This window comes from Somniosus microcephalus, chromosome 4, assembly GCF_052327205.1.
Source record: "Somniosus microcephalus isolate GS21.2 chromosome 4, FLI_Smic_1.0, whole genome shotgun sequence".
Lineage (NCBI taxonomy): Eukaryota > Metazoa > Chordata > Chondrichthyes > Squaliformes > Somniosidae > Somniosus > Somniosus microcephalus.
In genome coordinates this window covers 199372839-199392891 of record NC_140990.1, presented here as the reverse complement: position 1 = coordinate 199392891, position 20053 = coordinate 199372839, and the positions used below count along the sequence as shown (strand labels likewise).

The 20053-nt window shown below is 42.5% G+C and overlaps 1 protein-coding gene across 4 annotated transcripts in view; it reads left to right on the top strand.

The window, feature by feature from the left end:
- The window catches only part of LOC147120126 (collagen alpha-3(VI) chain-like), a 221310-nt gene extending 201715 nt beyond the window's left edge, over positions 1–19595 (top strand). For 3 of the 4 annotated variants that reach the window (XM_085985684.1, XM_085985680.1, XM_085985683.1), the window contains 4 exons: positions 1965–2135; positions 2276–2326; positions 16152–16322; positions 18576–19595. In XM_085985684.1, the coding sequence (XP_085841810.1) occupies positions 1965–2135; positions 2276–2326; positions 16152–16322; positions 18576–18616 (434 nt within the window). In that variant the 3' untranslated portion in view covers positions 18617–19595. The remainder of the gene's footprint in view (positions 1–1964; positions 2136–2275; positions 2327–16151; positions 16323–18575) is intronic. The other variant, XM_085985682.1, reaches the window with a different exon arrangement.
- The last annotated feature ends 458 nt before the right edge of the window (positions 19596–20053 follow it).

Sequence of the window (20053 nt, the reverse complement as noted above, 5' to 3'; positions counted from 1 at the left end):
TTATCACTCTTACATTTATGTCTTCCCATGCACAGTCATAGAAACATAGAAGATAGGAGCAGGAGTAGCCCATTCAGCCCCTCGAGCCTGCTCCGCCATTCAATGCGATCATGGCTGATCATCCAAATTCAGTACCCTGTCCCTGCTTTCTCCCCATATCCCTTGATCCCCTTAGCCTCAAGAAATATATCTAACTCCTATCTAGTCCCACTATCTCAACCATTCCTAGCTGGGGATCATTATGCCACCTTCCTAAGATACCTTTATTTAGCTATATGGCACACGTCCAACACATCATAGTCGTCCCACAGTAACTGCTTGCAGGCCACATCTTCTCATTCCTTCAGTGTTCATCATTCTGTTCCCCAATTTACATGGCATTTTCAAAAACATCCAGCTACTGCTTCTATGTCTTTGCCAGGGTGCCATTCTTAGTACCAAACAAAAGTGTTAACTGCCACTAGCATTATTTGGTTTCTTTTTCACAGCCGATGATCTGTCTCTTCTCTTGTGTTGATGGGGCAGGATCGTGATAAATCTGTACAGCATCATTGTAACCCATGTAACACACAAGCAGTTTCATTTATTGTATGTGTAAAGCATCCCCATTGTATCATGCCCTCCATATAGCAATAGTGTAGAAATACAACAACTTGCATTTATATAGCACCTTTACCGTAGTAAAACATCGCAAAGCTCTTCACAGGAGCATTATCAGACAAAATTTGACACCAAGCCACATTAAGGAGATGTTAAGATAGATGACCAAAAGCTTGGTCGAAGAGGTAGGTTTTAAGGAGCATCTTAAAGGAGGAGAGAAAGGCAGTGAGGTGGAGAGGTTTAGGCAGGGATTTCCAGAGTTTAGGGCCTAGGCAGCTGAAGGCACAATGGGGCACGAAATAAAAACCTGGTTATAAATCGTCTTTTGACACAACAGAAACTTCATATTTCATTGAATTATCAAATAGACCTTCAGCAGGTAATAAGAATTGAGGTGGAAATATCAGATAGAAACTGGAGCTCTGGCAGCACTTCCAGCAAGTCCTTTCCAGTTGGTTGTTAACACTGAATCCTTCAAGCACTGTTCTTTTAGCATAGTCTTCACTCTGGCTGCAGGAACTGTTTTATTTCATTTCACTTCTTTCCCTGTCAATTTTCTACGTTGAGCCAGGCTTATTTTTGTTGCTTATTCTAATGGCAGTATGCAATCCATCAGGACTGAATGAAAAATATTTGTGTAACAAGTTTATTTTGGGTGAGTGAGTGGTGACTGGAGTGATTAGAGTAACAGTATCTGGCGTACAGTGTTGTAAAATATATTTCTGGTTATGCGAGTAAAGAAAGTCACAAAATTCCAGTAAATAAATTATATGGCCTGTTTATATTTAACAAAATGTTTCCACTGGAATTGGTTCTGTAATCTGTTACAATGACTGGCGCTCTGAATTTGCCTCGCTTACGGTGTAGATGGTTTCAGAATAGCATGGGCAACTTGGAAGCTTCTGTGTACATGAAACCTTGTGCATGCACAATTGTTCCATCTTTAGTTTACTGGCTGTGGTCCTTTCCAAACTTTGGGAATGGTCCATACAGGTCCACAATGCAATAAATGGCTTTCTTGCCTTGTATGGACAAGCCGAGAGCCGAGACTTCTTACAGGCAGAGAGAAATGTTAGCGCACGACGCCATATCTTGGCCGTTTACATTTGCTGTCGGCCTCCTGAGGTGAGCCACTGTGTCGTTAGAGGAATGACGGCCACACTGCTTGCATTGCACGCTGCTGCCGGAGATGAGACTTGCCTCCTGCAGTGGTGCTGCAATACAAACGCGGGCCTGCCCACCGTGATTACATTAAATGCCAATGGGGTGATAGTAATGACTTTTCAACTTGCATTAGCATTGCATTATCCCATTTTTTTCAAATGGTTTGTGTTAATGACTCGTATTTTACACAAATTTCACAGATCGGTGCATGCTGGACTTTGACGCTGGATCGCAGTGCTCAGAGTATAGCGCAAAATGGTTCTTTGACAGCAAAAACAACATCTGCACTCAGTTCTGGTATGGCGGCTGTGACGGTAATGGTAATAGGTTTGACACAGAAGCTGAGTGCATTGCAGAATGCACAAAACCAAGTAAGTAATATAGCCAGGGAGGGAATACACCATATTGCCTAGAACAAGAGTATTGTCCGCTTTTTTTAACTTGCAGTCGTTAAAAATGTTGAAAATAACTGGGGAAAAAGTTAACTAATTCCCCATCATTTCTCCCACAGTGCCAGAACAGAGCACATCAGAACCCAAGCATGAAGGAATCACGTTGTCAGGTAAACGTGCACTAACATTAAGCTAGAATTCATGGTTATCCAGCTCATGTATTTGACAGCACCTACTGACTTGACCCTGGTGTAAACTGAGCTTCTGCTTGTCAATGTGTAAGAAGCCACAATCTGGAATGAACAGAGAAGTAGAGAGGAGATTGAGCGTGGATGAGGGCGAGAGGAAGGAAGGCATAAAGGGAGAAAGGAGACCAAGTTGAGTTGCCAGAGGGATGCAGAGGAATAGGAGAAGAGCTGAGGTCAACAGAGACCAGGCAGGATCACAATGATTGGGTGAGGGAGAAAAGGTGGGAAAGAAAGGGAGGGGAGAGGGTTCAATGTGATGACTGAAGGAGGCATCAGTTTGGAAAGGGAGAGAAAGCCGTTTGAAAATAAATATTTTTAAGAATTCGGATCTCTTCTTCAGTTAGCAAGTGTACCACATAGGATGGAACAGGAAAATCCCAAGTCAGATGATTTCATCTGGAATGGCAATAGAGGCACAGTAATTTGCTATACATTTTTGGCTAAAAGAAGGACTTGCATTTCTATAGCACCTTTCACGACCTCAGGACATCCAAAGTGCTTTACAACTAATGAAGTACTTTGAAGTAAAAACAGAAAACACTGGAAATACTCAACTCTGCTTCTCTCTCTACAGATGCTAACGTTTCAGGTCGATGACTCTTTGTCAGAACTTTTGAAGTGTAGTCACCGTTGTAATGTAGCTGGGCGCGGGGAGGGGGACCAAGCAGTCAGAGTTCCTGCTTCTCTTCCCCATTTTGTGACTCTGGTTGTAAAATTTTTATGCATGAATGTTGGGTGAGGACAGAAATTGAACAGCTAGGTTGATTTGACAGAGAGAATATTTCAGGATTAATGGAGGTCTCCAGGTCTGTAACTGAGAGTGGAGGACAGGCAGATTGAATAGATAACAAGGCTGTCTGGTTGCAGCCTTGCTTTGTGTCCTGTCTCTTCTTGAATCACTTGTATTTGGAAATTCCTGAATGCTCTTTGACAGGAGACATAATGGAAAAGTCACCCCTTTTGTTTAGAATCTGTTATTTATTTACATATATAAGCAGCTGCAATCGTACCCACTTAGTGCATGGTTTCTAAGTTATTTGGGGTGGGAACATTCGATGTGGTACCTCATCTGGAGGGAGTGCTTTTGGCGTGGTGTGTTGTGTGGGGGCTACATTTAATACTTTGTCACCTGGAGGTGCACTGAATGTAGCACGGAAGGAAATGCGCGGTGTGGTATGTCATGCGGGTGCACTTAGTTGGGTGTGGTGCAGCATATGGAGATGTGCTCCAAATTTATTTTGAAAAAAACCCACGCTGCAGTAATATTCCTGTACATATTTTAGTGGCAGGCACTATGTTCATGTTGATAAAAGATAGAATAAAACACTCCGGCAAAAGTGCGACAGTTTGCAGGTTTACCATTATTCTCTGTTTAATGTTAATCTCATGGGACCTCCCCCCGACTGATCCTAGATGAGGAGAATACCTTTGCGGCAGAGATTAAGGTAACAGGTTGCATACTTGCTTCCCACTGACTTGACTACCATGATTTTTCTTGAAATGAAGGACTATCTGATCGCACAGGTTAAAGTGGGGGTCATCATCACCACACAAGAACATAAGAATTTTCAAGAATAGGAAAAGGCTATTAGGTTCAACGGTTCCATCACTTTTTGAATGATTTCAATCCCTCTTAGCTGCCTTCACACCATATCCCTCAATTCCTTCTCCCTCCGGAAACTGTATTATTGCACATATCTTTTGAATTCATTTATACTGTCCCCTTCAGCAGCCTCCCCATGTGAATCATTCCACAAGTTTATTACCCTTTGGGTGAAACTGTTCCACCCAACTTCCCTTTTAACTCTTAGCTTTCTACCTTGTGCTCCTGGTACTTGAACCCTTTGCCATAGGTGAACTATTTTCCTGATCAAACTTGTCAGTTTCCGTCATAATCTTGAAAATGTCACTTAGATCCCCTCCTTTCCAAAGAAAACATGCCCACATCCTTTACCTCATAACTTGCATTTCAGATGCCTTAAATCATTACCTTTTACTCTCTCAAAGACAATAACATTGACCAGCAGAATATTATATTATAGAGGCTGCTGATTTCTGTGAACCTATAAAAAGAACCTCTGTGGCCAGTGGATCACAGCAGAAAAAAACATGAGAGGATCAGAGTGAGAAAAGGTCCACGTTTGACTGTACCTTGATCTATGCTCCTGAGCAAATCCCGTTTGGTCTACCATAATGGCACCTTCCACAGACCATGCACCACCTACCCTAACAGTGATTCTGTTGACACCAAGGGATTGAGATTGGTGCACTTAGAGACTGAAATGATGATATACTCTCATGTGATACAATAGCTTCTGGTGCTGGGGAGGAGAGGGGCAGAGGAAGAGTTGGAATCTTGTTTGGAGTCTAGCAGGTATAATAGTGAAGGTGTGAAGATGGATGAATATTCTAGAGTTTGATTTGAAAACCTTTGGCTATTGAGGAGTATTTAAGCAGTACCTTCCCATCCATTTAATTGCCCGATGGGAAGGTACTGCTTAAATACTCCTCGATAGCCAAAGGTTTTCAAATCAAACTCTAGAATATTCATCCATCTTCACACCTTCACTATTATACCTGCTAGACTCCAAAAAAGATTCCAACTCTTCCTCTGCCCCTCTCCTCCCCAGCACCAGAAGCTATTGTATCACATGAGAGTATATCATCATTTCAGTCTCTAAATGCACCAATCTCAATCCCTTGGTGTCAAGTCAATATCCCCCATCCTCTGCTTAATCACTAGACTTGTGTTGCAAGGGAAAATAAGGATGTAGCACAAGAGGGAATCTGTTCTTTTGGTTAGGGTGACAGTCACGCTATCATGGAAATCTTGAAGGAGGGTTGGCATTCACCATTATTACTAATCCACTGGCTGCATCAAAATTTCCATTGACAGAAAGGGGTTCAAAAGATTTCAGCTTTTAGCCCAACTCAGGATCACAAAGAGAAATGACAAACGTGTAAAAAGTGAAGCATATAACTGCTTGCTAATTTTCATAAGAGGAAATTGCAGTCAAATATTTCCAGGGCAGGAAATAAATGAGAGGGAAAAATTCCTACCACACTGTAGCTGGCTACATTGCAACAGATCAATCAGCCAACTGCAAGATACTGTCTGCTACTCTGTGTTCTGCTATTGGGATTGTTGGTCTGAAGCTGTTACAAAGCACCATGAAGCTGGTATATTGATTGCTGCTGTGCAATTTGGTGCAACCCTGTGACTCTCTAACCCTTACAAACTTGAATGTAAGCCGGGCTGTCCGAGAAAACGGAGGTGCCAGATTTTGTCTGATAACACTCCTGTGAAGTGCCTTGGACATTTTGCTATGTTAAAGGTGATATGTAAACTTAGATTTCAAGTAATTGATAGAAGGATTAGAGGGGCGTTGAGGAGAACTTTTAAGACCCAAAGGGTGGTGGGGGTCTGGAACTTGCTGTCTGAAAGGGTGGTAGAGGCAGAAACTCTGATCATATTTAAAAAGTACTTGGCTATGCACTTGAAGTGCCAAAACCTACAAGGCTACGGACCAAGAGCTAGAAAGTGGGATTAGGCTGGATAGCTCTTTTTCGGCCGGCACAGACACGGTGGGACGAATGGCCTCCTTCTGTGCTGTAAATTTCTATGCTTCTGTGTGCTCCAGGAGTTTTATGTGACCCACTGAAGGGAAACAGTTTGTTCTGCCAGTTGACATGGAGTTAATTAAAATCAAAATACCGCAGATGCTGCAAATCTGAAACGAAAACAGAAAATGCTGGCAACCATCAGAAGGTCAGGTAGCATCCATTGGAGAGATTAAGGTAGGGTTAATGTTTCAGGTGTTATGGCTCTTCATCAGAACCCAAAAACATAACCAATCTACAAGCCATTGGCTCTCCTGGCCCACATTTAATACCATAAAGTGTAATTTACAAACTTCCATTCTTGGCACAGAGCCTCAAACACCAGGAGCCATTTTGGGAATTTGGGTACAGAGGTTAGTGGGCTTTACAGAAATTTCCACCCCAGTTTGTATGTGGAATAAAAATAATGGCCCAGAATTTGCTGGACTGGGGCATCGCGCTGGGAGTTGGATGTTTTTGCGCACCCTTCAACTCCAATTAGTTTTGCACTGCAAGTTACTGGAAGTGCGAATTGATAACGGTGCACTGAGGGCAACATGGCATCTGGGACCTTGGTGAAGGATGGGACCAATAGTTTACCTCTTAAACAATATAATTTAAGGATAGAGAAAGAAACAGAGCAAATGATGGAGAAGGAAATAGGGTGAATTAGAGTCAAATTAGATACAGAAAGAGAAATAAAGAGATGAAAAGAAAGACAGTTGGTAGTGGAGAAAAGAAGCCAGAAGTTATCTTTTCTCTTGAGGGTGATCCGAGGGTGCTTTTGGCAGAGCAGAGAGAGGCCTGGTCGTGGTCCAGCTACATTTGGTGATGGACAGCTAAGCCACTGGGCACCAGATACATTCAAATCTGCACCCCCGGTACTTGAGGGAGAAAAGATGGGTTTCATATCGAGGGCACAACTGGAATGGGAGACAATGAAGGTTTACATAGAGACAAGAGCTTACCCAGGGACAAGGTAGTTTACCCAGGTAAGTAGAATGGCGAATGGGGACCAAAGGCTGGGCAGATGGGAGTTTGAAAGTGCAATTGTAAACAACTTGAGGGAAGAGCTTTTTTCAGGGGCAGATGCAGAAGAAAGTGGGAATGGAAGGGAGTAGGGAGATGTGGGTGGTGAGGAACACAGGGAAGTGGTTAGATATGGACTCGTTAGTGATCAAGACTATCGAAGTAGAGAAGCCATGTGAGATGGAAAGGTCAAAGAGTTGGCCATGAATATGGGTGGGAGATTTTATATGGAGCGAAAACTGGAGGCCAGTAAGTTCAGATGAGAGCAGGAAAGGGGAGTTAAAAGGAAGACTAAAATCAATGAGGAGAAGGACTCGCTCAGTGCAGAGGCTGAGGGATGAAAGGAGGGAACATATATATCCCAGTGACAAACTTGGTGCGGGTATACAACAAAGGTTTTAAAGGAGAGGTGAGAGACTTGGAACAGGGGTGAGCTGCTTTAAGGAGGAAAAAGTACCAGAAGAGTAGGGGGAAGAGAACAAAGTGTGAATTGGTGATGAGGGCCACCCTGCCACTGCAGTGGTTTGCAGAAAGGGTGGGTAATAAAAAATATAGCCAACCAGGGAAGAGTTCAGTGAGGGTCTAGGTGTCATCACCTGTGATCCAAGTTTCAGTTAAAGCTAGGATGTCGTGGATGGCAAGAGCCTTGTTTGCAAGTGAACAGACATCCTGGAGTGAAATACGGAGCTGGGGCAATGATTGTTGATCTGTCAGAGAAGCCAAAGGAGGCAGTGGTTCATATAGTGAGGTTTGCCCTCAGCAGGCAAGCTCAGTGGGAAGGTCGTCGAGAAAGAATGAATTGTGATTTATACAGTACCTCCTTTCATGACTTCATAGAAAAATAGAAGATAGGAGCAGGAGTAGGCCATTCGGCCCCTTGAGCCTGCTCCGCCATTTAATGAGATCATGGCTGATCATCCAAATTCAGTACCCTGTCCCTGCTTTCTCCCCATATCCCTTGATCCCTTTAGCCTTAAAAAGATATCTAACTCCTTCTTGAATATATTTAATGAATTGGCCTCAACTGCCTTCTGTGGTAGAGATTTCCACAGGTTCACCACTCTCGAAATTCCTCCTCATCTCTGTCCTAAATGGCTTACCCCTTATCTTTAGACTGTGACCCCTGCTTCTGTACTCCCCGCCATCGGGAACATCCTTCCTGCATCTAGTCTGTCTAGTCCTGTTAGAATTTTATAAGTTTCAATGAGATCCCCTCTCATTCTTCTAAACTTCAGTGAGTATAAGCCCAATCGAGCCAATCTCTCCTCATACGTCATTCCTGCCATCCCAGGTATCAGTCTGGTGAATCTTCGTTGCACTCCCTCCATGGCAAGAACATCCTTCCTCAGATAAGGCGACCAAAACTGCACACAATACTCAAGGTGTGGTCTCGCCAAGGCCCTGTACAACTGCAGCAAGACATCCTTGCTCCTGTACTTGAATCCTCTCGCTATGAAGGCCAACATACAATTTGCCTTCTTAACCGCCTGCTGCACCTACATGCTTACCTTCAGCGACTGGTGCACAAGGACACCCAGGTCTCGTTGCACTTCCCCTTCTCTCAATCTATTGCCGTTCAGATAATAATCTGCCTTCCTGTTTTTGCCACCAAAGTGGATAACCTCGCATTTATCCACATTATACTGCATCTGCCATGCATCTGCTCAATCACCCAACCTGTCCAAATCATACTGGAGTTTCTCTGCATCCTCCTCACAGCACACACGCCCACCCAGCTTTGGAACGTCCCAAAGCGCTTTACTTCCAATGAAGTATTTTTGAAGAGCAGTCACTGTTGTAATGTAGGAACAATGTCAGGGTGTTTGCTTGTAACAAGACAGCAACGGGAATCTGAGTGGGCCCTTCAGAGAATGCCAAGAGATGCAGAGAGGGTAATGTAGCGATTCAAGCTTGGTATAGTGGCAGGAAGTCAGAGGAGTAGTAATGGCTTGCGGGGCCAAAGTACCCGAGAGGGGTGAAATAAAAGGTGGCGTGACCGGGTGACAGGGAAGGAGAGGAGAGAAGGGGCAGGGAGGAAAAAAACTGGAGATAGAAGTAATGGACTGGTTACTCAGTGGTAGCCAAAATGCACACATGAATGGATACAAAGGCAATTTGAGTCAGAGACATGGCAGAGATTAGGTGTGATATGTTGTGGTCATAAACAAAGGATAAATAGATGATGAGTATTGACGAACCAATATCCAGGTTTGGAAATCATTTGTGGAGAAGGGTTGGGACTAGAAGCTAATTGGAGACAGAGTATCAATCGAGGTGCTGGTAGAGGTTATCCGTTGAAATTTGGGGTCCAATAAGGAGTGGAGAGTCAACAGCGAGACAGCAGAAGTTGATCCTGGGGGCCAGAGAAGTTCATAGTGGCCTTAGTTGTTAGCAGTGTGCGCCAGCAGGTCTTGTGGACCAGCAGAGGAATGAGGAGCAGTGGTAGTAAAACCCAAGTCCTGATTATTGTAGTTGTTTTCCTGTGCGCTTGCTTTTCTAATGTGGAACATCACCAAGGTTACAAACAGTAGGAGAGATAAGATTAAAAAAAAGCACATATTTCTCTTTCATTGAATGCCCTGCAGCAAACCACCTTCTCTAAATAAGGCCTGTCTTGTTTGTTTCAATAAATCATTCTTTCAGGATTTCAAACCCCTTTCCTTCCTCAGTCAGTCCCCTTCCTTGTACAATCTACAGCTTTTAAAACCCAAACTGGTATCACCTGCTTCTTGACTCATGTCATTTTTTCTCCTACTATTCTCAACCTTGATGTCCTGCACTTGGCTTTTCACCTTAATATCTCCATTGTAATGAAAACAATTACTGAAATACACTTGGATTTTGTGAGTCTCCTTACCTCTTAAATCACTCCAGTAATATCAATGATAGGGAAGAAAAGCCTATGCCCAGGGGTAGCTGGCTGTGCCCCAGAGCAGCGCTGTCTACTACAGTATATGGAGACTAGAACTTCAACTGTCCCAGCCAGAGCTCTCCAACCTTGAAAAGCTCCAGATCAGTTCCCAGGCTTGTTTGAGGTTTTAACTCCCATTGCACTGACTAGAACTTTTCTAAAATGCAGATGGCCCCTTCCTGTAACTTATCACCGGTGCAATCTTGGGGGGGGGGGGATTCAACATGGCAGCTGTCTACAAACCAAGATACTTGATAGCATTTCAGTTGTTATGTACATCTATTCTTTTTTCAAAATAGAGACAGTGAGAACTTTGAACATTAAATACTCCAAGATTTTCCTTCCCCTTCAAATTTAGCTTTAAAATTAAATGGGAGCATTGCCTAATAGTTGCTTACAAAAGAGAGATCAGGTAGCTCATTTAATATAAAGCATCCCCAGCAGAGCTTCTAGATTTAGGGGTATTGCAAGATTAAAATTTATTTTGAGTGATTAGACACTAAGGCCTAAAAATTCCAGTGCTCCGAAAACCTGCCAAACCGCAGTTAACAGCCGCCCAAACTAAGAGCGCAGGTGGTATCGGTATTTGCTGCCTGCTACTTAACATTAGCACAGCGCTAAACTTACCGTGTAAGGCTGGCTTTCAGGTGCTACACTCAGCAGGAGGCCCAATGTAGCAAGGCCGTAGCATACCGAGAGCAAGAACAGTGATATCTTAAAGCAAGTCTGTCATTTTAGAGGGGAACTGCCTTCAAAAATTGGGGGGGAAAAAGAATCACTTAAAAATAGGCAGCTTTAGCCTGTACAGCTCAACTGCCTTCTGGAAAAAAAAACATTAAGAAGAATTCCCAAATGGGAGTTTTCAGCTCTTAAAGCTGAATTGCTTTCCATGCCTAAAAAAATGGTAAAAGTGCTTCAGCACTAACAGAAATGGCTCAACATCCAGGGAAGGGGCACCCAGGGTCTCGCATGCAGCACTCCAGCTTTGTGCAGAGGGTCAACACTGCAAGAGAGGTCCTCTACCCACAGAGGCCAGGAGGCCCTCCAGAAAGAACGATGTGGGACCAGATCACCGACGCAGTCATTGCCAGCAATGCCCAAAGAAGCTTCATGACCTCAGACCAGTGGTCAAGGCCAGTGAATGCATCTTCAAAAGCCATCTCCTATCAACTGCACCTCTAGCCTCACACACTGCTCATTGCATGACCCCTTCCTCCCCCCCCAACACACACCTACCAACAATCTGTATCAAACACGAGGCACACCTCCCATTCCTAGCTTCACGTCACACCCTTGGTGGAGACAGTGCTGGCCATTCTTGGCAGGGGCATGGCTGAGCCCTTGGCCAGCGGCGAGGCTGAAAGGATGCAAGATGCTGGTATCCTCATACATTATCCTCCTTCTGGCATGCACCTCTTGCTTTCCCGCCCTCCCCTCACCACAACTCCACTCTTGTGCTTTCCTCATTTCACACACCCAAGAAATGCAGCCTGCTCAGCCAATGGTTGACCAAGCATGGTGGCATAGTGGTTAGCACTGTTGCCTCACTGCGCCAGGGACCCAGGTTCAAATCCGGCCTCGGGTGACTGTCTGTGTGGAGTTTGCACATTCTCCCCGTGTTTGCGTGGGTTTCCTCCGGGTGCTCCGGTTTCCTCCCACAGTCCAAAGATCACAGAATCACATGTGCGGGTTAGGTTGATTGGAAGAAAAAAAATTGACCCTTAGTGTTAGGGGGGATTAAATACGTGGGGTTACGGGGATAGGGCTTGAGTGGGATGGCTGTCGGTGTAGGGACCGGGTGCTAGGGTTTGGATGATCAGCCATGATCTCGTTGAATGGCGGAGCAGGTTCGAAGGGCCGAATGGCCTACTCCTGCTCCTATCTTCTATGTTTCTATGTAAGAAGAGGGAGAGGAGAGTGAAGAAGAAACAACACTGTCACTCGATTTGACACTCCCAGCTCCTCCAGGTCGTCCTACAAGGCCATCTGCAGTATGCCCCACTGAAAGTCATCAGCTTTCCACCAGCCATGGTGCAGCCACTGGGGTAGCGCTACGTGACATCAGTAGGATAGGCAAAGGCACACATAAAACAGTCACTAAGGGAATGCATAAGGGTGATGTGTTGATTTCTTGATGTCATATTGGATGGATAGATGTGTAAAGTTGGATTAGAAAGTTTGCTTTGTGGTGGCTTTTATTTCACCATTGTGGCCAAGAGGATGCTGTGATGGTCAGTAACAGAGGGGAGCTAATTTGTGGGACATGTATTGAAAGGGGAATTGGGGTTGTGGCCACTGGTGCTGCAGGCAGATGATTCGATCCCGGATATCCCAACCAGAAAGGGGCTGTCTGGGTTGTATCCTTCTGCATCTTCCTCTTCTGCGACTTTTTCTTCCCTCTGCGAGCGGCTGCTGGAATTCTGAAATAAAAGCATAAAATTCTGGAAATACTCAGCCAGTCAGGTAGCATCTCGACCTGAGATGTGAACTCTGTTTCTCTCTCCACAAATGCTGCCTGACCTGTTGAGTATTTGCAGCATTTTCTGTCTTTTCAGATGCCTTCCTTTACCATCTGAGGCCTTGAAAGCATCCAGTGGCACTCCCTTCAACACTCCTTTTAACATCTATTGCACCAAGCCCCACTACTTCAATAAAATATCAGAAATCCAGTCAGAAAGCTTAAATACAAACTTGCCTGAAAGGTGTGTGTCCCTTTAAGTAGCGCTGACAGCGTTTCTGTAGGTCTGCTGCACACTCGCTTTTCTGAGTGAACTTAGGATCCACTTGGCAACTCACTCACTGCATGCTGGCAGCAGTGCTCGAGCCTAAACCCATTCTGCCTGCTGTAATAAGGACACCATACTGTATCTTTCCAAGAAGAGGAGCAAGCCCAGGAATGCTGCCATGTGGTATTGTCTTATTACGGTTATTTTGTTGCCTTCCCTTCTCAAGTGTCTCTGCACCATCTACTGTACCTGAATTGCGATAAGGAGCATGGCAAGCTGCTCCCAGGCCTCTGCTTATGCAATTGCTTAATCAGTCTACTGCAAGTCCATAATAGTGGTCCCCAAGTACAATTGAGCTTCATGATTGCCAGACCAATGTTGTTCCCTCCCCTGGAGAAGTGCTTGGATTCATTTGCTACCTCATTGTGATAGCAAAGCTCAAGCTGAGAGCTCACTAGCAGAGAACCAAATGCATCAACTTGAGTCATATGCTTAAGAGGCAGCTCTGAATATTTAGTGCACTCCAAAAACAATATGCCAACTGTGTGTAATTTTCTCTCCTGAAGCCACCCCAACAATAACACAAATTTGAGGGATTAAATGCTATAACAGAACCAAAACCGTATAGCATATCTCAGAGCTGTTGCTATGGCGATGTCTGGTTGTCTGACTGTTTAATGGTTTACAGAGGTCTGCCAGGTGTGCATTCTATTTAAAAGCAGAGAAAAAAAACTCAGTTACAGCAGATGGTAAAGAGCCGGTGTCATTAGGAAATAGGAAATGTTATTTGTGCAGTTGCACCTCAATCCACAAACTAATTTTTTTCCAGTAAATGTTAATGGTTTTCCAAATCATCAGCAAGTACTAAAAGCATAACCCAAAACTCTTTCAAATGTTATTTTATTGGCAGGTCATTGGGTTGGATTTGGAAAAAACTATGCTACATAAAGTAGAATTTACCAGTGTAGAATTGTAGCAGTAAACTGTCATCTCTAAGCCCAAATAATCTTGCACTGTTTCCAGAAAAAAGCTTCCTAAGGCTATCTCTGCATATAATGAACTCAACAGTGCCAAGGAACTGAATGAATTAGTGGAGATCCAGTCATTAAGGAGTTATTAAGTCCCTCAGTGTAAGTGACTGTGCCCAACAGTGTGAGGGAGCTGGATTAACATAAAGAAGTGCCACGAATATACAAGAACACGGAAAGTCCTCTGGAATTGTCTTCAATTTAAGTTGTTGAATCACCATCAATAGTTGAGCCAACCATTAATGAATATCTTGATGCTGGTGTGTAAAGGATTACATTAGTAGTACAGTGGCTATTGATGCTGTCACTCTTGGCCCTTCATCAATTACCGCTGCATCTCCAACCTCTCTAAGGCCCTTGAATGGGTCACTGCCTGCCAGCTCTATGCCCATCTCATAGCTCCTTGTTTGAATTTTTCCAGTCCAGCATCCACCCTTCTCATAGCACCAAAATGGCCATAACCAAAGCTGTGAGCGATATCCTTGTGGACTGTGGTGCTTTATCCCTTCTTGGCCTCTCTAGAACAATTTGATATGGTTAACCACATCATCCTCCTCCAAAGTTTTCCCTCCGTCTTCCAGCTCCATGGGACTGCCCTCGCAGGGCTCAATACTTACCCATCCAAATGGAGCCGGTGCATCTCCTGAAATGGCTTCTCTTCCCTCTTCTGCACCATCACCTCCAGAGCCTCACAATCCAGCTATCACTATGTCCTCTTTCTCGTCTACATGCTGCCCTTGGTGATATCATCCACAAGCACGAGGTCAGCTCCCACATGTGTGCTGATTACACCCAACCTCTCCAAGACCCCTGAATGTGTCACGTGTGGATAAATGTCATTTACTCGCTTCCTCCCCCCTCATATCCCCCAATCCCAACTCTCTCCAGAAATACATAAATCACCTCATGAATCTATTCATATTGTCTGTTCCAGTAGTTAATCCAGTACATATAAACACTATTTTTTGTATGAAAAATTCCACTTGACTTTTCTTCTTATTCTCAACTTCTAACATTTTAACTGCAGCTTCTAATGTTTGAATCATTCAACATAGTGAAGAATTTTCCTGGATCAACTTCTTTCATCCCTTTCACAGTATTCACTCAACCAGTTGAGAGCCCAGAATGTAAAGAAATGGCAGCAGGTCAATTGTTGATACATAAATCACCAAAGAGGCTCTGCTGACAAATAAACTTGATTGTTGGCCTTGATCTTCAAAGCATCTGAATGAGTTTACTCCTCTCTAGAGCTGGAAGGGTTAAAACCATTGAATAATAGAGTGTGTGTATATGTATGAGGAGCGGGGCCACATATAAGTAAAGTGAAATAAATGAGATGGGAAGAGTTCCAGCTGTTGTTAAGAGAATTTATCAAGATAATTAAAAAGGATACACTTTGAAAATTTGAAACGTTGATCTTTGGTAGCTAATTAGACAAGGACATCTCCATTCAGCCCAGCACTCGCTCAGATTTTAAACCAGCAAGAAATAATTCTACAAAACCATTGTTTTGAGCTTAAAAGTATGTTTCACGAGGCTCAAACTCTAATTCATAAGAACAATTATTCAGCTACATTTCGCCAAATATTATTGATTTTGTGCATGTGGGAAAGCAAGGGTATTCTAAATGAAGTGCCTCGGTGAAACCCATTGATTTCCATTACCCACTAACACTTTAAACCAATAGCAGAAACTCTTTTTTACAGCTGTCCTTTGTTATCTATCTTCCAAAGCTCTTACTTTTATCCTTATGTATTTGTTGTATTTTCTTTTGCTCAAAGTATACTTCAGATTACTTACAGTGCTGAACTATATTTGATATCTGGATGGCATAGTGAGTTAGCACACTGTCCTAGCATCTTTGGAACCCAATTCTAAAGCCAGTCATTTGTGGGAAACCTCTCACTCTGGGGCCCCAAGTAAAATAAATCTTGGGAGATTCTCATGGGCACAGAATAAATGCTGTCCATAATTCAGCAATAATTGTTACTATATTGGTAATTCAATCAATGAAATTTATATGGATGCCTTGCAGGGCTACGGGGAAAGGGCAGGGGAGTGGGACCAGCTGAAGTGCTCTTGCAGAGAGCTGGCACTGGCTCAACGGGCCAAATGGCTGCCTTCTGTGCTGTAATTATTCTATGATTCTATCTGCTGTGGGAATTGAAATGAAATAGTACAGTTCAGGGAGCTCTGCTGATATTGGAATTAACACACTGATATAGCAGAGTAGAAGGAACTTCATTCTGTGCAATAATTTCCCTGAAATGCTCCTGGGTACCCTTTACTTTTCCTTCTCCTCTCTCTCTTATGCGATTCATCTAACCAAGTATGATCGTAGCTGCTTCTACATCACTGGCAGGTATCCTATATATAAATACATTTTTAAAATAAGCAGCGTTATACTGTGTTCAGTTGTTTAACATTCAATCGTATTACATTTGTTCTTACAGTTAAAGACATATGCCAGTTACAGCGGGATGAAGGAAATTGCCGAAACTTTTCCCTCAAGTGGTACTATGATGTAAAGACTGAATTGTGTACACGCTTCTGGTATGGCGGGTGCAATGGAAATGAAAACCGGTTCAATACGCAGGACAACTGTTCCAAGACTTGTGTCGAAGGTAAATAACATGCAGTGGCAGTATAGGACAGCATGGTAGAACCCAACTACATCTGTCCAGAGGGGCTCTTACTATTTTGAGCCAGGCTGCTGTTGTGGAGATACTAAGTGCAGGGGGAAAAGAATCATGGAGAGTCAGTCCCTAGGAACCACAAAAGAGCCACCTGGTAATGTTTCAGTGAGGGGGAAATGGAAAGACAATGGGCTACTATTTAAAATGGCAGAAGTAACATGATACGAAAGAACGTAGTAGGGTAAAAACATGGAGGGTGCAATTTCCATCGTCATTAGTTTGCAGTGAAAAAATAGACCGGATTGAAGAGCTCTCGGAGCCTTAACATCTTGCTCCCTGGCATTGCTTCGTATGAGCATTAGTTCTCCCCTCCAAGAGATTAAGTCTGAAATAACTATATTAAAAATTGCATTTTCACTAAAGCAAAGCTTTATGTTTTCTCTTAAACTACAACAATAGCATAGGTTATATACAAATTAAATGTCCCTCTATTCTGCCGCAACAAGCCTCCTCAGTCCCTACATCAGAACAACACCGTACAATGTGGGAATTCCATTTTCTACATGGCCCCTCTCAATGAGAGTTGAAGATTTCAGTTCCTCTGCTAGTGGACTGGTTAATGGATTCAAGTAAAATTCTTTTATGTAGCATTTTATTGCAGTATTTACCCATTAAAACAGGTTGATGTAAAAATAGCAAAAAATTAATTTTGTCCAAATGTGCTGGCCAGTGCACTGCCAGAGGAAATTAAAACCTTTTGTGGCAATTACATTGGACTATGCAGAGGTTTGTATTACAGACGCATACCCGTGAGAAGCTAAGCTCATATTACACAAGCTCATTTTACACTAGACATTTTTAAATTGGCAGTGGGAGGAATATAAAAAATTATGGAATGAGAAAAGACCATTTAGTCTGCCTAGCTCACTCTCTTTTCACAAACCCTGTCCAATGGACCCAATCATGGACTCCACGGCACCTCCTGATCTACAAGCAAAACTTCATAATATTCATCTATCCACATATCTTCACTATTTAGCCATGACCTTTGAAACATTCCCTCCTGTTGGACATCTTGCAGAGTTAAGGGTTAATAATCAAATTGACCTGCATAACTATAATTAGTCATAGAGCAAAAGGCTTTCTAAGATAAACAGGAAAACAATGGGATGCCTCAGCAAGGAATAGGAGACTGGGACAGCATCGACCATGAGTGATTAAAGTATAACTTTAGTGACTAGTGTAATAAACATGGGCAGAGGGATCAATTAACCATGGTATGAGGGGATGTTTAGGTAAATAAGCAGTCAATAAAACTGGTCTTCAAAAGTTTCTGAAGTAAGCAACTAAGACGGTTTATGTAAAGAGACAGTTACGAAAAGGATTCGAGAACAGCTAAATCATGAGGTCTTATCTGTGAAATGTATCTCTGAAGTAGGAAAACTGAAATTTTTAAAAGGGCTTGGTTTTCCAGAATTAGTTGGAGATCTCAAAAGATAGAGAAACCAGAAGCTACTCTTTGTACAGTATAGACTGATCACCTAAGCTGTATATGAGTAAAGTCTGTTCCGCATAAGAACATAAGAAATAGGAGCAGGAGTAGGCCATTTGGCCCTTTGAGCCTGCTCCGCCATTCAATAAGATCATGGCTGACCTTCTACCTCATCTCCACTTTCCTGCACTATCCCCATATCCCTTAATATTCAAAAATCTATCGATCTCTGTCTTGAATATACTCATCGACTGAGCCTCCACAGCCCTCTGGGGTAGAGAATTCCAAAGATTCACCACCCTCTGAGTAAAGGAATTTCTCCTCATCTCAGTCCTAAATGGCCAACCCCTTATTCTGAGACTGTGACCCCTGGTTCTAGATTCCCCAGCCAGGGGAAACATCCTCCCTGCATCTACCCCGTCAAGTCCTGTAAGAATTTTGTATACTCCACCATCAAGTGTCTTGTGCTTAGTCGAAGCGTGTCATTGTGAACCATAGAAAGAAGGTGGTTCACTAACAGTTGATCCAACACCTGCCTCTGTTTGGATTGGATTAAACCCAGGTCTTGGAGGTGAAGTAGTATGCTGGTTCTCAGTACCCATCCAGCCTCCTTGGCTTTCAAATTGGCAATTGGCTCCCTCTAACTCCAATTTCTATGGTTTAATTATAATTCGATCGGTTATTCTCTCTATTTATGCATTCAGATTCTCTATGGAACAGAAACATAAAATACTTTTTTTTTTTAAAAGGACGAGTTCAAACCAGAATTGTAACTACAATGGGAACGTAAATGAAGTGGTGACTCTGCCGTACATATACCTCTGATAGGAGCTGGCGTCTACAGCCTGCCATCAATCCCAATATGCTAAGGGTTCAACAGATACCTTGCACTGTACTTGTAATAGCTTTCATTAATCAAATGTCGAATAATTTGAAGTCTTTAAAAGCTGCATGTTATAATGGTGCTAACTTTGTGTCTGGGTGCTAAATTTGTGCGGAAGTAATCTGTCCATTGTTGCATACGTAGACATCTATAAGCTTGTTTTTCTTCTGTTTGTTTTACATTTTTCATACTTAATATGAACATTTCGAACCTTCACATCACTTCTTTTGTAAAAAAATTGTTAGTGACCAAGTAACATGACAATAATTTTTTTTTAAAAACATGACTTACACAGAACAAAATCTTATACAGATCACTTTGGATAAAATTATATAAAAAAGCTTCCATTGTATGTATATGCTTTGATCAATTTTTTTTTAAATGAGGGGGGATTATTAGAGTTGGCTCATTCGCTGAAATGACACATGTACCCACAAGACATGTACAAATTCAACCTGTGGATACTCGATTGCCAAAGTAACCTTTCCTTTTTAAAAAAAAAAAATAGCATTCTCTAGTCCAAGAAAGTTTTTCAGTAAGATTTTTAAGAGTCGCTCTATTTTGTGAAAAGTTTGTCCCCGTATTAGCTCTCCTGAGGGAGCATTGTATTTTTTAGTCTACTTTGGAAACCTCTATAATTTGGAATTATGTACAGATGTGCAACTCGCTGATCATGCGAGCTATTTGGAACCATAAAAAGACAACACAAGAACCCTTTTAGGAACACTACTGGGATTACACTTTCTGAGCTACATGAATTTCAGTTCCTAGGCTTGAAGGTATGGGTCATTTGTAATGTTGTATTTTTATGACATTGTTAAATTGTATGACTTTAATGAAGATACGTACGAGAAACTTTCTAATAAAATTGGTCTGAAATTTGAAATCTTTGTTTCTTAAGATTATTTATTGATGTTGATTTTGTATTGATTTGTATGTGGGTTCAATGACGAGTCATTTATGAAAGAGAATGACTTTTTATCTAAAGTATGTTCAGCTCAGTTAACAGCATTTACAGGAGACATCATCTTTCAGATCCATCTAAAACGAAAGTAAAACTAAACTGCTTGTCTCTCACATGCCCTCTGCTGGTCAGGCATAAGTAATCAATCAGGCAAACATGCTGGTAAGGCATCATAATCAAACAGGCAAATACCATCACTATTTGCTGATATCATTACAGATTTTAAAGAGTTTGTGTGCTGAATGTAAGTAATGTCAGTGTTGGGAATTGGAAAGTCTCCAAATTTTGTACCCATTGTCAATATCAGTCAAATCCAGGTCAACTAAAGCAGAAACAAAAAACTCTCTACATTGCCTCATCAAGAATGCCAGATGAGCTGT